Genomic DNA, 14,708 nt, shown 5'->3' on the forward strand with positions numbered 1-14,708 from the left:
CTAGCTATGGGATCGGGCACCCCCCTCTTCTTCTGAGCTTCCCCAAAAACATAGATAACAAAAAGACAGCTGCTTGGTAACCAACACTTGTCTCAGCTTCAAACACTTGCCTTAGACAAGCTACGGCAAGAAAAGTGCAAAGGAACTAGAAGTTGACACTCATTTCTCTTTCCACTGTTTATCTTGTACAAGTGCTTGAAACCAAGAAAAGTGCAAGTTATCAAGTATCTACCTCCTTATTAGCTATGTGGAGGGAGGTGGCTGTTCAACAACATATCTAACAAGAAGTCAGCTGTTTGATAACTGCCACTTGTCTTGGCTTCAAGCACTTGCCCAAACAAGCTGTGGCAAGAGGAATGCTGAGGGATAGAAGGCTAACATGCTAAATATGATAAAAGTATTGCCACTGCACCACGCTGTACCTAACCAACAAACATGTAACACTAATGGACTATCTGTAATATCAAATAAATAATTGGGGAATACAGCTCCAGGAGTCACGCCTTTAGGAGGACATTGGTATGGAAATCTTATTATTATTGTCTACAAGGGAAAAAAGGGTTTAAGGGTAGGAGCCGATCCACTAGCCCTGACCCAAAAATTGCATCTCTTTTTGACAATATAAGCCTTTCAACTATCTAAAAAAGAGTGTCGTGTTCCTTTAAATAAAGCCCTGACATCTTCGCCAATAGACAGTTAATGACAGATAGTTTGAGCTTTATCAAATGGGGGAATTGGACTGTCTGCTTCTCTAATAATCCAGTAATAAACCTTTCCTTCGAGGTCTGGAGTGTAACAGAGTGGTTTTATCACTTGTCATTGACCATAGAATGTACCTGCCTGGCACCATTCCCACCATGCTGGCCTCAGACTGACCTCAAACAGGGTGAGATATTGGAAAAAAATCCTCTGTGATTTCACAGCACAGAGGAAGAAAACTCTTAAATATTATATTATTATATATAATATAGCTAAAGAGTATATATTTTACTCTTACCTTTGGATATACAGTATAGTAGAATATTTCACTGGTATCAGCCAAATCATTTTATGTTCATATTTATCATATATGGCACAGCTTGCTATAAAATCACCTTCAATTTTATTTAGCTGCAATGTGTAGCCCAATAATAGTCCATAACATTTAATCATCTACAGGTAAATCTATTTCCTATATGACAAAGGTTGCTGAGATTATATTGTAACTGTAGAGATACAACTTTGATCTTTAAAGCTTAACTCCTCCAGCCTTACATTTAGTTTTTCACAATTGTACAGGTTCCGGCCTTGCACAGAAAATGCAAATTTTGCTGCACACTGCAAGCTTCTCACAATGTGCATTATAAGCTACAGCAAGTTAGATAGAGTTCACTTCATTTTCTGGATGGTGGATGTTCAGTATCATCTACCACTGTCCTTCCCGGTTGTCTCTTTATTGGATTTCAGAAAGGGGTTATTGGGACTTTGAGTGAGGCACAAGACACGTGGTAGGAGAAATAGTAAAAGATTTAATTGGCATATAAACAAAGCATTACACATGAGTATTTTTTTATCCATGTATAAACAAGACAATTGGCATACAAAAAAAGAAGAATCCATGTATGTACATGCACGCATCTGAAATCACATACAGTAGTATCCCATGGAAGTAACTAGTATAAAAAGCCAATGCTTATAAAGTAATGGATACAAATGGGTTATAGGATGGAAATGAGTCACAGTTGAGTTCAAGCTTTGTGTTGGGAACATGATGACATTGATAGTATCAACGCGTTTCGTGGCCAGTTGCCACTCATCAAGAGAAAACGCCTAGCGTATCTGAAAAAAATGAAAAGGGGTACCAAACAGGGTCTAATGTTTTGCCCAGATAGTGAGAAAGAAGGTAGGGGCAAATGGAAAGAAGATATGTATCTCCCTGGAATATGTATAAGTATAAATATTTCTAAATAAACAGTGTTGCAAGTCAGGATCTGCGAGGCAAGTCCATTCCGGGAGCTGAGAGAATGAACCCAAAGAGGAAGTGAGTGCACCGACACACCCCAGGAGCACCCTCCAAACATAATAGGAAAAGGTTAAAAAATTCACATATGTCTGTAGAGTATTGGATTTAAGTTATTTTATTCAGGGAGACTCAGGAAGACATGAAGGCATTATCCAGAATGGCCTTGCGGCCATATTTGGGCAACCTGTTCCACCCCCCCACCCCCATTGGCTTTCGTGGCCAGGGAGTTCTGGCCATGTAAGTGAATGGACCATGTGATGTCTGTGGTTGCTAAGGATATGGGTGCAAGCATCCGCTGCCTACTTAGCAAACATTGACATCAGGAACCAAATGCTAAGCGTATCCTTACTAGTCCTCCAGACTAAATACAACCCTTCAAGACATTTTAATAGGTGCATCATTTCTCCACTGCTTGCATCAGGACTTTTGAGAGAAGTAAAGAGGCATGGTGCTGTGATGGGGGGAGGGTTACGCACTGCACAAGCTGACTGTCTAATGAAAGCAATATGGCAGATGTGCAGAATAAACTAATGGAGCATGATCTGCACACACCATTACCTTAAATGGCAGACACTGTAAAACAAAGTGTTTCACTAAAAAGACGTCCTTTTGCTGACGAAATGCACATGGCAGTGCCTCCTATTTGTGGAAATCCCTCCAAAATGTGGTGACTGCCCTGCCCCCACATACCTGCATACACGAACGTAAAATCTCCCATAGGGGGTGCCTATGCATGAAAACATTGCTTGCGATATATATGTTACATATCTCAAAAATTCTAGAGACAATATTCATGATTAACTCTAAGCTGATGACCTGTAGGGGATGTTAGAAAGTATAAGGTACCAAAATCTTTTATACTTTACCAAAAATGGTTGATATATTTTGTTTTTATCCAATAAAATTAACTTTTCTTTTTTTTTTTTTTTTTACTAGAATTTTGCCCCTGATAAAGTGTTGCACATATTTTGTGTAACTTAAAAAATTGAAACTACCACTAATTTATTCTGCTTGCAAAATATATAATGTCTGGGGGTTTTAACTAATCTTCAAGCTTAAATAATTTTTTTTAAACACGTGTACAAAAAAAAACAATGGAAGCTAAAGGGTTTATTGGGAAAACTGCTTGAAGGTGTGTGACCTGCGTATGCCTGTTTTTTTTTTGCATTTGTTGCAAATTCGCACTGGGGTTGATTTATTAAAATGGTAGAGTGCAAAATCTGTCGCAGCTGTGCAAGGTAGCCAATCAGCTTCTAACTTTATCTTGTTCAATTAAACTTTGACAAAAAAAAAAAATGGAAGCTGATTGGTTTCTATGCAGAGCGGCACCAGATTTTGCACTCTCCAGTTTTAGTAAATCAACCCCACTGTTTATACTATGGAAAGGTTCACAATAGGATAATAATAATAATAATAATAATAATATTAATAATAATAATAACAATTATTATAATAATAACAATTATTATAATAATACTAATAGTAATACTACTACTACTACTACTACTAATAATAATAATAATAATAATAATAACAAGTATTATAATAATAATAATAATAATAATAGTAATACTAATAATAATAATAACAATAATAATTATGGTAATAAAGTGATTTTACCATTTGAGCAATCCATTGGCGTTCACATATTGATTTGCATGCATCTGCCATCAGTTTCCTATTTTTCTGCGAAATTTAATTTGCTTCGGTATCCTTATAAACAACAAAACTGAAACATACATCCTAAAAAGGTCAGACCAGGAATAAATGATTTAAACAGGGTATACCATGCATTTTAAATCCAGAATTAATGACAAATGACTACTTAGAAGCTCCTTGTTTAATGTTGGGTACATTTAAATTGAATGAAATTGTTATCTCCTTCTGAAGAATATATTGGCAAAATCATCAATATAAGAGACAAGCCCATTAACAGTATCACTGCAGGTACCTTAAAAGCTCCATTAGTATGAAAAATGTGCAGTTTAGTGGTGTTTAAGGTGGTTCCTTTGCTGCCTCTCCTGGATTCCGAAGTACAATTAGGTACTTCATTATTCAATGTGACACCGGACGCAGGAAGATAGGAAGGCTGTTTGTTAGACGAGTAGACCATAGTGTTCAAGAGACAACTTTATCCAAGCAGCAGAGGACAGTGATAAATAGTAAAAATAATATAGGAAAAGCTTAAGCACAGTGGGAAAAATGTAAATACACATATGATTAAAGAGCTATTGCAGGCAACAAGTGAAGACTACTGGTTAGCCATTAATGCTGTCAAGCAAATGCTGCAACTATACCAAAATTAGCTTATTTCGTTTGCCTTAAAGTCATTGTAAATCCTTACATATACTCATTGAAATGACTAACCTCAGATGCAGATAGATTAAACAAATCCTCCTACATAATTTGTACCAGTTTATCTGTAGCTCTCATTTCTCTGCGGCCTCCTAAAGCACACATTTTAAAACAGCATTTCTGAGCTTCAGAAGGCAAGAGACAGGGATCTGATGATACATGCTGCACAATACTGAGCAGGGAGCTGAGTATAATCTGAGACCTGAGTGGAGGGTATGGACACGCCCCCTCTACACAGTCTTATAGGAAAACATGCACAGCTGAGGCTGTCCATCGCCTTCTTTGTGCAGGAGGGAGGGCAGGGCCATCTCCCAGTATTGCCTTTTGGCATTGACTGTCAGAAGTGACTCATACAGATAGCAGAGGGAGGAGAGAGCAGACAGAAATCACACAAGGTGCTTTGGATTAAGACAAGTACACACTATAGTAGGATATGTTTTGTTCATTTTTAATTTCAGAGGTTTACAACCACTTTAACCATTTACGGACCGCCCGCCGTCGTTTTACGTTGGTACTTTGAAGTGGAATATTGTTGTTATGGCAGCGGCTAGCTGCCATAGCCATGGTATCCCCTTCTTCAGCAGGCGGTCCGCTTTCAGATAAAATTGGTCTCTGCAGCGGATTCGCTGCAAGATCACTTTTATCGTGGCAGGAAAGGGGCCCTCCCTCCTGCCACGCTCCGATGCCCTCCGCCTCTTACCGGAGCCGTCGGAGGCAATTGGGTCTGCTCTCCTGATAGGCATGGAGACAAGTGAGGGGAAGATGGTCCCCACCCGTCTCCATATCATTGCAGGGCGGAAGCAACGTCAAAATGTCACTTCCCGCCAATAGCTCTTAAAGTGATTTTTTTTTTTTTACCCCAGATCTCATATTTAAGAGGTCATGTCATGCTTTTTTTTCTATTACAGGGGTTGCTTACATTTATTGTAACAGGAATAAAAGTGACACTTTTTTTTTTTTAAAGAACAGTGTAAAAATAAAAAATAAAAGGTAAAATAAATAAGAAAAAATAAATACATTGAAACACACTCCATGCCGCCGAGCTCGCGTGCAGAAACAAACACATATGTGAGTAGCACCCACATGTGATAACGATGTTCAAACCACACATGTGAGGTATCGCCACAATCAGTAGAGCGAGAGCAATAATTCTAGCCCCAGACTCCCTCTGTAACTTAAAACATGTAACTTGTAGAATTTTTTTCAACTTCACCTATGAAAGTTTTTAAGGGTAAAAGTTTGTCGCCATTCCACGAGCGAGCGCAATTTTGAGGCGTGACATGTTAGGTATCAATTTACACAGCGTAACATTATCTTTCACAATATAAAAAAAAATTGGGCTAATTTTACTGTTGTCTTATTTTTTACTTCAAAAAAGTGCACTTGTAAGACAGCTGTACAAATACGGTGTGACAGAAAGTATTGTAACAACCGCCATTTTTTTCTCTAGGGTGTTAGAGACCATATGACCGTGCATCACTGAGACCTTGCTCCAAAAATGACTGTGTCTCACTGAGAGCTTCTACCAGGAATGAGTGTGCATCACTTTGATCTTACACCAAAAATGAGTGTGCATCAATAAGACCATATGCCTGTGCATTCACTGAGACCTTGCTCCAAAAATGACTATGCATCACTGGGAGCTTGACCATACGCCAAAAATGAGTGTGCATCACTGGGACTTTTTACCACAAATGACTGTGCATCATGGGGATGTAGCTAAAATTACTGTGCTGATATCGCTAAGCCCTTGTACACACGGTCGGACATTCCGACAACAAAATCTGTCGGATTTTGTCCGAAACTTGTGTTGCATACACACGGTCGGACAAAGTTGTCGGAAAATCCGATCGTACGTAACGTGACGACGTTATTTCGTTACGACAGGACTACGTTCAGGCTAGTAGCCAATAGCTTTGGTCTAGGAATTTGATCTGAGCATGCGTGACACTTTGTCCGATTGGAATTCTCTACACACAATCAGACAAAGTCCGATCGGATCATGTTGTCGGAAAGTTTTATAGCCCAGCTCTAAAACTTTGTCCGTCGAATATTCCGACAGAAACAGTCCGAAGGAGCCCACACACAGTCGGATTATCCGACAACACGGTCCGATCGGACATTTCCCGTCGGAATGTCCGACCGTGTGTACAAGGGCTTAGACTTTGTACCAAAAACAACTGTGCATCACTCAGACCATGTATCAAAAAATGAGTGTGCATCACTGAAGCTTTGTACCAAAAGTAAGCAACCAAAACTCAAGGTGCTGCAACCCTTATTATCCAGACACAAAGAGGACTGAAGCTTCCACAAACCATTCCAAGTACATCATAGCTTTGATTAAAGCCTCTCCAGGCTGAAACATGTTTTTTTTTTTTGTATTCTGGAATCTTTTATCCTGCAGCATAAATATTTTTTTTATTGCCACCACTCCATTGGATTGCCAACTTTACCTGAACTTGTAGCACAATTTGCTGTCATCCCTGAGACCTTTTCCCAAAAGTGAGTGTACTTCACTGAGACAATTCCAAAAAAAAAAATACTGTGCATTTTTGGAAATGTAGACATTTCAGTCCAAAAGTGATGTTTTAGGTGTAAATGGAGTTTTTTTTGGCTAAATCTTTTTCCGACTAAATAAAACTTTACTTTCTGCATTGCTTCATTCTGCTGTACAACACTGTGAACTTGCTTCCCATGTGATAGATCTGCTTTGTTTTGATGTTGGGGTGTTTACAGGAGCACTGTGCCTCTAGGAAAACATTGCAGAGCATTAACGTTTACTTGTTTATAGAGAATTCTTTTTTTTTACCTGTCCCCTGTGTCCCTTTTGTTTTGACATATTTATTGCCTTTGTCTGCAGAGTGACATTACTTATTGAATTATTGACTGTAGCTTTGTAATGACATCGTTGAGATTACAGTTTTTATAAATATATTTTCTAGGTAATAATTGGTTAGCATGATAGTAAAGTTCCTGTAAGCATTACTTAAAAAAACAAACCTTTAAAAAAAAAAAAAAAGTATATCGTTATTTACTTAATTAATATGAAATATATTTATATGTCTTTTTTTATATCTTATATAGGTAGCAATCCCTGCCAGATGAACAATGGTGGGTGTTCCCAGCTGTGCTTACCGACCTCTGAAACCACTCGAACGTGCATGTGCACCGTTGGCTACAACCTTCGGAAAAATCGAATGTCCTGTCAAGGTGAACACTAGCTTTTATTTATCTCTCCGTGTTGTCCAGAAGGCAGACTTGTTAATGTCAAAAATAGCCCAACGGGACATTATTTTCATCCGAAAAAAATATATATTTTGGTGGAACGATTAATATTTGTAAGAGGACAGTTATCCAGAAACGTACTTAAAAAAAAAAAAAAAAAAAAAAATGAACACCATTACCAAGGATTTTTTTATGTAGTGTTAGTGTATATATATAAACCACAAGCTCTAAATTGCTTTGTCCTCCTTTTTACCACAAATATCAATTTTTTAGATCTGATTGTTATACATGTAGGTTTAGGCTCAGTTCACACTAGTGCGACTCACAGTTTCCAGTGCTACTTTCATGAAACTTAAATGTGACTTATTACACTATATTGCATCAAAGTAGTGCAGGGACCTTATTTAAAGACACTTCGACTTTAGTCACATAGTTTGGAACAGGTGCCATTGAAATAAATGGGTTTAAACTTGTCACATGTCTTTGTGTCACAATGAGAAGGAAGTGTCACCAGCACACATGCCTGATGAAGGGGTCCTGCGTGGCTCCGAAACATTGCTTCTATTTTTTTTTTATACTATGTGATTAAAATTTTGGACCCAATTTTGGAGATCCTGGTCTGCTGGTGACCTTTCCTTCTCATGATTGCTGTTGGTTCTAGCCATTGGTCATTTCAGCACCCAATTTAAGATACAGCCATTTGTTCAGGTACATGTACGTAGGGAGTATTGCATTTATGTGCATTTATGTGTCACAAGTCGCATGATAAGTGTGAACTGAGCCTTACTGTTTAATGGATAAGTACATCTTTGTGTACTCTTAGGCTCGGTTCACACAGGGGCGACTCAGATCCGACTTCAGGTCGCCCCTAGCCACCTTAAGTCACGCTACATGTAAAAATCAATGTAACTGAATGAGAGCCGTCTTAATGCACACTACTGAAGTAGCTCCGACTTCAGAAAAGGTTCCGACTTGTAGGCGACTGGTACCCATTGATTTCAATGGAGGTTGCCTCCAAGTCGGATCTCCGTCTAAACGGAGGCGACTCTCACAGAATTATCAGCTCTCAAGAGGGAAGTCCACGCCAAATTTAAAAAAAAAACGGCATGGGTTCCCCCTCCAAGAGCATACCAGGCCCTTAGGTCTGGTATGGATTTTAAGGGGAACCCCCTACGCCAAAAAAATGGCGTGGGGTTCCCCCCAGATCCATACCAGACCTTTATCCGAGCACGCTACCCGGCCGGCCAGGAAAGGGGGTGGGGACGAGGCCGCGTGCCCTCAACATGGGGGGATGCCTTGGGGAAGGGGGGGCCGTGCGCCCCCCCCCACCCCAAAGCACCTTGTTCCCATGTTGATGAGGACAATGGCCTCTTCCCGACAATCCTGGGCGGTCTGCGGGCGTGGGCTTATCAGAACCTGGGAGCCCCTGGATCCCGGCCCCCCACCCTATGTGAATGAGTATGGGGTACAATGTACCCCTACCCATTCACCTGTGGAAATAAATGTAAAAAAACACAACACACAGGGGTTAAAATAGTTTATTGCACAGCTAACAATGTATGACTTGTGAAATATGAATAAATTTAATTTTTTCAGTCACTTGACCAATCCATTTACTGCTGTGTGCTTCACTCAAAGTCCCATCTCTCTCCTCTCCTTATAAATAACATGGTCTTGAAAAGAGCTATTTTATCTAAGGGAGGTTCCCAAAAGATGGCCCCTTGGGGGTACTTGAGGACTGAGGTTGAGAACCTCTGCTGTAGAGCTCCAAAAAATCAAACTGTGCAAAGTGGCACACATCCTTCTTGTGCTCCTACTCACTAGAAGGAATGGACTTTTAGCTTTTCGGCCTAAAGGTCTAACATGTTTAATTTGGTAAAAGGATGCTGGGCAGCTCCTCTCTATCCTCCTAGATAGCCCACAAATAGACTGGGATAGACTATTTATTTTGTGAGTCAGGTGATCTGGGTTCTTACCACCCAGGCTCTGGCCTGGGTGGGTGTGTGTGGCGCAGCAGCCGTGGTGCAGGCATGAAGCCTGAGCCCTAACCACGTGTAAAGGGGCTCGGTCTGATGGGAGCCTGGTTGCTGCTTGGAAGCAAGAGAGAAGAAGTTGCCAGAAGGTCAACCACTCTTGTTGCCAGAGGCAGGTGCAAAGGGATGGAGTTCTGAAGGAGTACCAGAAGAGACTCTTCATCAGCTGGGGACTGTGAAATAGCCGAGAAAGCTTCAGGAGAGAACTCATCCACCAAGTACAGCGGTTAGCTGTAAGTAAAGCTTGAAGAGAAGTACAGCGGTTAGCTGTAAGTAAAGCTTGAAGAGAAGTACAGTGGGTAGCTGTGCGCTAAGCTTGAGAACCTACAGTGGAATATTGTGAATAAAGTTGTTATAGGAGACAGCAGTTGCTATGAAATACAGATTGTTGCATTTAGCTTAAAGGCCCTTTTTTCTGTATTTCTGTCTGCCTACTTCTACTTTTGCCCAAGGAGTCTGCCAAGTTGCTATTGTATTTGCCTAAGGGTGTCCTGTGCCATACCCCTCTCTCCCCCTGTTCCTGTTAACAGAAATAAAACCCTCTTTGTTCATTTTTAAAAGGGACTGGTGCCCATCTTTCCACCTTGCACTGCACCTACCATGCCTAGTAACCTGCACCCTGAGGAGGAATGTCAGCCCTCTCTGACTCTGAGGGTCACCACCAGGCCTCTAGAGGTCGGGGAGAGTGCTACACATAATTTTTTCACGGAGTGTATATGTTTATGGACTATATATTTCACTTTTAATGATTAAAAATGATCTTTATTTACCATTTAGGAATGTTCAGGTGATTTTAGCCATATTAGTGTACTTGAGAAGGCGGTTTCTGCTTTCCCATCAGTAATAATATACTGCATTGTGCTTTGCACATTAATTGCTGATGCGTGTTTTTCCTTTTTTTTTTATTGGAATTTTTGAATGTATGATGTGGCAAGTTACTGATAAACCAGTGTGTGATTCAAGTGGCCTGGAACTACTAGTTTTGGGTAGAGCTGACATTTTGTTTATTACTTATAGTTTGCTACATACTTACACAGTTGAAATACTGCATGCAGTATTTACTTATTTATTTATTGTTAATTTTGCATAGTTTCTTTTTGCAGGATAAGCTATTGATAGAGGGGTCCTTTTCCTATCATGTGCAGTACTCAACTGCATTTTAAGGATGTGGCGAGATATCAAGAGTAAATAAAATGTCAACCCTATCCAAAACCAGTATGCTTTAGCTCCTGACAATCTGAAATGATGAACTGGCTCATCACATTCCTTAGTCTATACTGTAGCTACATTAGGATTCCCAGTGCTGCCTTACGGTAACTGGTGAGTCCAGCTGTGAATATTATGAGCTGTAAAAAAAGAGCCTCATAATATATTCGTGGGAGGGGACTCAGAGTTATGCATGGGAGGGTCTGTGCGGGAGCCTCTGAGAGATAAATGTGTCTGATGTAGCTGGTGTGTGATTTAACCCTCTAATTCCCACCCAGATTGAAATATTATTGTATTTATTTTTTCTTTGTGCAGGTATAGAATCATTTCTGATGTATTCTGTCCATGAAGGAATAAGAGGAATCCCTCTGGACCCCAGTGATAGAATGGATGCCCTTATGCCCATTTCTGGAACGTCATTCGCTGTAGGCATAGACTTCCACGCAGGTAAATCAATAGCAATTTTTGCATTTCATTAACAAATCTTTTCTCTAACTTTATATGTAAATATACTGTACATTACCTCCTTATCCTGTTCATTTTTGTATGCAGTATTTGAAATGATTATAATGAATCAAGCTGAAAATTAAAGGTCTAAATTGAGTGAACTTTTAGCTCTATGGTAAGCATGTAACTTTTCAAAACTGTAAGAAAAAACAAATCCTTCCCCAACCTTTCCTTCTTAGTATCTATACTTACTTATAATTCTGCTATAAATTTGACCCCCTTCTTTAAAAAAAACCCCAGTACTTATGGATATAGCAGAACTAATGATATAACCTACAATCACAATTTATTATGAGTAGCTAATTGGCACACCCCTCATCATTGTCACATTGTGGTGGAGGATGCAGTGGCATGCCATTCAATGTGAATTTACTAACAATAATAAGTATTGTTTTACCTGAATGGCTGTTGGGTTTGAGAATTCTTTTTAAAGGTTTACTTTAAAGAAAATGTCCAGCAATATTTTAAAAACACTCAGATACTCACAAGGGGACAATTTATGGTCTTCTTCCAAAAATGATAAATACCTGGCTAGCTTTAAAAAGGACCAGAACTGTGTAAGCTGTGCTAAGAAAAGGCAGGCAGATGGCATATGACTAATCACCAGTAATGCACGTGGTCTCCCATCATTATTATCATCCTTATTCATTTTCCCATTACTGACTTACAATGCCTTGTTCTGCTCTTGTTTCTAAGTGTGAAGGTGGCAGTTTTGAGAGAGAAGCAGGCCTTTAAAGTAATACTAAAGTCTTGTTTCTCTTTAAAAATAACAAATATGTTATACTTACCTACTTTGTGCAGTTGGTTTTGCACAGGGCAGTCCAGATTCTCTTCTCAGGCCCTTGTCTGCTCTCTTGGCCCCTCCCTCCCGTTGAGTGCCCCCACAACAAGCAGCTTGCTATGGGGGCACCCAAGCCGAGCCACAGCTCTGTGTGTCTATTCAGGCCCCTCTTTCTCCTGATTGGCTAACTGAGTTTGATTGAAAGTAGTGGGGGTGCATTGCACCGCTGTTGTGTCTCAGCCAATCAGGAGGCAGAGTCCCAGAAGGTTGAGGCATTCATGCAGATCACTGGATAGGGATGGGGTTCAGGTAAGTATTAGGGGGGCTGAGGGGGCTGCTGCACACAGAAGTTTTTTTTTATCTTAATGCATAGAATGCAATAAGATAAAAAAAACCTGCCTTTACAACCACTTTAAATCAAACTCTTCTTTACTTGGTCCAAAGTGAGGGAAATACCCTTCGAAGTTGTCACACAAACACATTTGGTAAATTTCTCCTCTCTTTCTGATTTTAATGGTCCAAGATTTTAGATTTTCCCCTACTTTCAATCCAGGAAAACAATGGGATGTCACTAGCTAACATATACTCTCATTTATTAGTGCACTGTCCCATCTATCAAATAAACCAACATTTTTCTTAATAAAGTATACTTTTTCGTAAAAGTACAAGTATAAATAAAGGCAAAACAGAGAGGAATTAGAACATGTCAGTTTTAATTGCCGTCTGGGAGATCAATCCTCTCTATTTGTCCTGTTTACCATTATCATTGAACGTGAATGTAAAAAAAAGTGGTCCTTCAGAAAAGTAATGGAGGGGAAATCTTCCAATGAGGACACCGAGGGGTCTCCAAAATCACCTTAATTTCCTCTCACCTTCTGTCTGGCTATGAGGCAGGAAGTGAAGGGAAATCTCCCCAATGGGACACAGGTGGTTAAAAAAAAATAAAAAATCTGACAGGGATTATACCCCTTCCTTGCTCTTTCTTGATCTAAAATGAAAAAAAAAGTTGTTCCTATAGTTCTATTTTAAGGCCATGTCATGAGGTGGCCTTGAGGGATCCTACTCAGCCCCGAAACGTTATCTTATTTGACTGAGAAGACATTAATAAATGAGAGTATATGTTTTCAATGGAGTGCTGGTGATGTCTCCTCATTGTTCTGTGATTTGTGTGCCACCATCTGCCACAGTCGCTAAGAGGACCCCTCTATTACTAAGGTAAAGTTCCAGGGTGAGATTTTTCCTTTTTGTTGCCTGTTACTAAGGTCAAACAATGAAAGTCTTCATCCTTTTATACATGTTACCTTCAGTAGAGGCTACACTTATCACCAGAGCAAACAAAGAAAGTAAATCTCAACAGAAACACATTAACCTCCCTGGCGGTACGATTATTTCAGATTTTAGGTGCTAAAAGCAGTACAATTATTTTGCATGAAAATTTGGCGTTTTATATTGTAATCCTGTAATTCTTAGCAATAACTCTCTTAAATCTGTCCAAACCAGAGTCTAGCAGACATCCCAGGTATGATAAAGTTTGAAAAATAAAATCATAAATTATAATATAATAAATAATTATAAATAATTGTACCAAATGATAATATAACAATAATAAAAATTATTCAATAATGTAATCAAATCAAAAACACTGAAATTTGCTGAGTTGCAAAGTTGTCGCTGTCATTACTTATCAGTATTTGATGACGGATCTCCCCCAAAATCGCTATCCATCAATTCTGTGAGTGATTCTAATTTATTATTGCTGTTTTCTAGCTGGTCTAAAATCACTTTTGATGTAAAGGGACAGTTTTGGTTGCTATGGACAATCTCCAGTTTCCAGGCATAAAGAACAGTTTTTATAAGATAAAACTGCATGCAGGACACTGGATAGACCACTAGGGACAAAGGGGATGTGAAATAATTACATACAGCAATGTAATCTGTAAGATTCCATTATACTGTATGTATACTGTGTGTTTCACTTTTTGAATTTGGCGTCAATCTCCATCCCCCGTGCGTCGCAAGGCTCGCAGGGAATGGAGATCGGCTCCGTGATGAATCGAGCGGAGGACGATCCGCTCGTACAGCAGGGGGACATCGCTGGATCCAGGGGAGAAGGTAAGTAAGCGTCCTCCTGGATCCAGCGATGCAGTCCTGAGTCTGGTTTGGGGTTACCGCTTTTGGTATAAAAATTCCACCCCGAGCCAGACTCGGGAACACCGCCAGGGGGGTTAAACAACATTAAATAAAACCTATGTATCAAAAATACATACTGCATTCTGCAGGATGCTCGAACAATGATGACACCATAAAAGCCCAATGAAGTAAAAGCCAGCTGGCCAAATATATCTAAAGAAAGTTTACTGGGGTTCTTTATTAAGGTAACCTACAGAAAACCCATGACTGCAACTAGGGATGAGCTGAACACCCCCCTGTTCGGTTCGCATCCATAACAGGCAAAACATTTGTCCGAAAATGTGAACACCGTTAAAGTCTATGAGACACGAGCATGAATAATCAAAAGTGCTAATTTTGGGGACCTGGGTCCTGCCCCAGGGGACATGTATCTATGCAAAAAAAAGTTTTACAAACTGACGTTTTTTCG

The 14,708-nt window shown here is 39.7% G+C and overlaps 1 protein-coding gene across 1 annotated transcript in view; it reads left to right on the plus strand.

The window, feature by feature from the left end:
- LRP1B (LDL receptor related protein 1B) overlaps positions 1–14,708 on the plus strand; it is a 2,110,020-nt gene that overhangs the window by 1,491,894 nt on the left and 603,418 nt on the right. Inside the window, exons 34-35 of the mRNA XM_077447755.1 lie at positions 7,442–7,567; positions 11,137–11,268. Of these exons, the coding sequence (XP_077303881.1) occupies positions 7,442–7,567; positions 11,137–11,268 (258 nt within the window). The remainder of the gene's footprint in view (positions 1–7,441; positions 7,568–11,136; positions 11,269–14,708) is intronic.

The sequence above is a fragment of the Lithobates pipiens genome, unplaced genomic scaffold (genome assembly GCF_037356315.1).
Source record: "Lithobates pipiens isolate NorthernLeopardFrog02 unplaced genomic scaffold, aLitPip1_a1.2 Scaffold_22, whole genome shotgun sequence".
In the NCBI taxonomy this organism is placed as follows: Eukaryota; Metazoa; Chordata; class Amphibia; order Anura; family Ranidae; genus Lithobates; species Lithobates pipiens.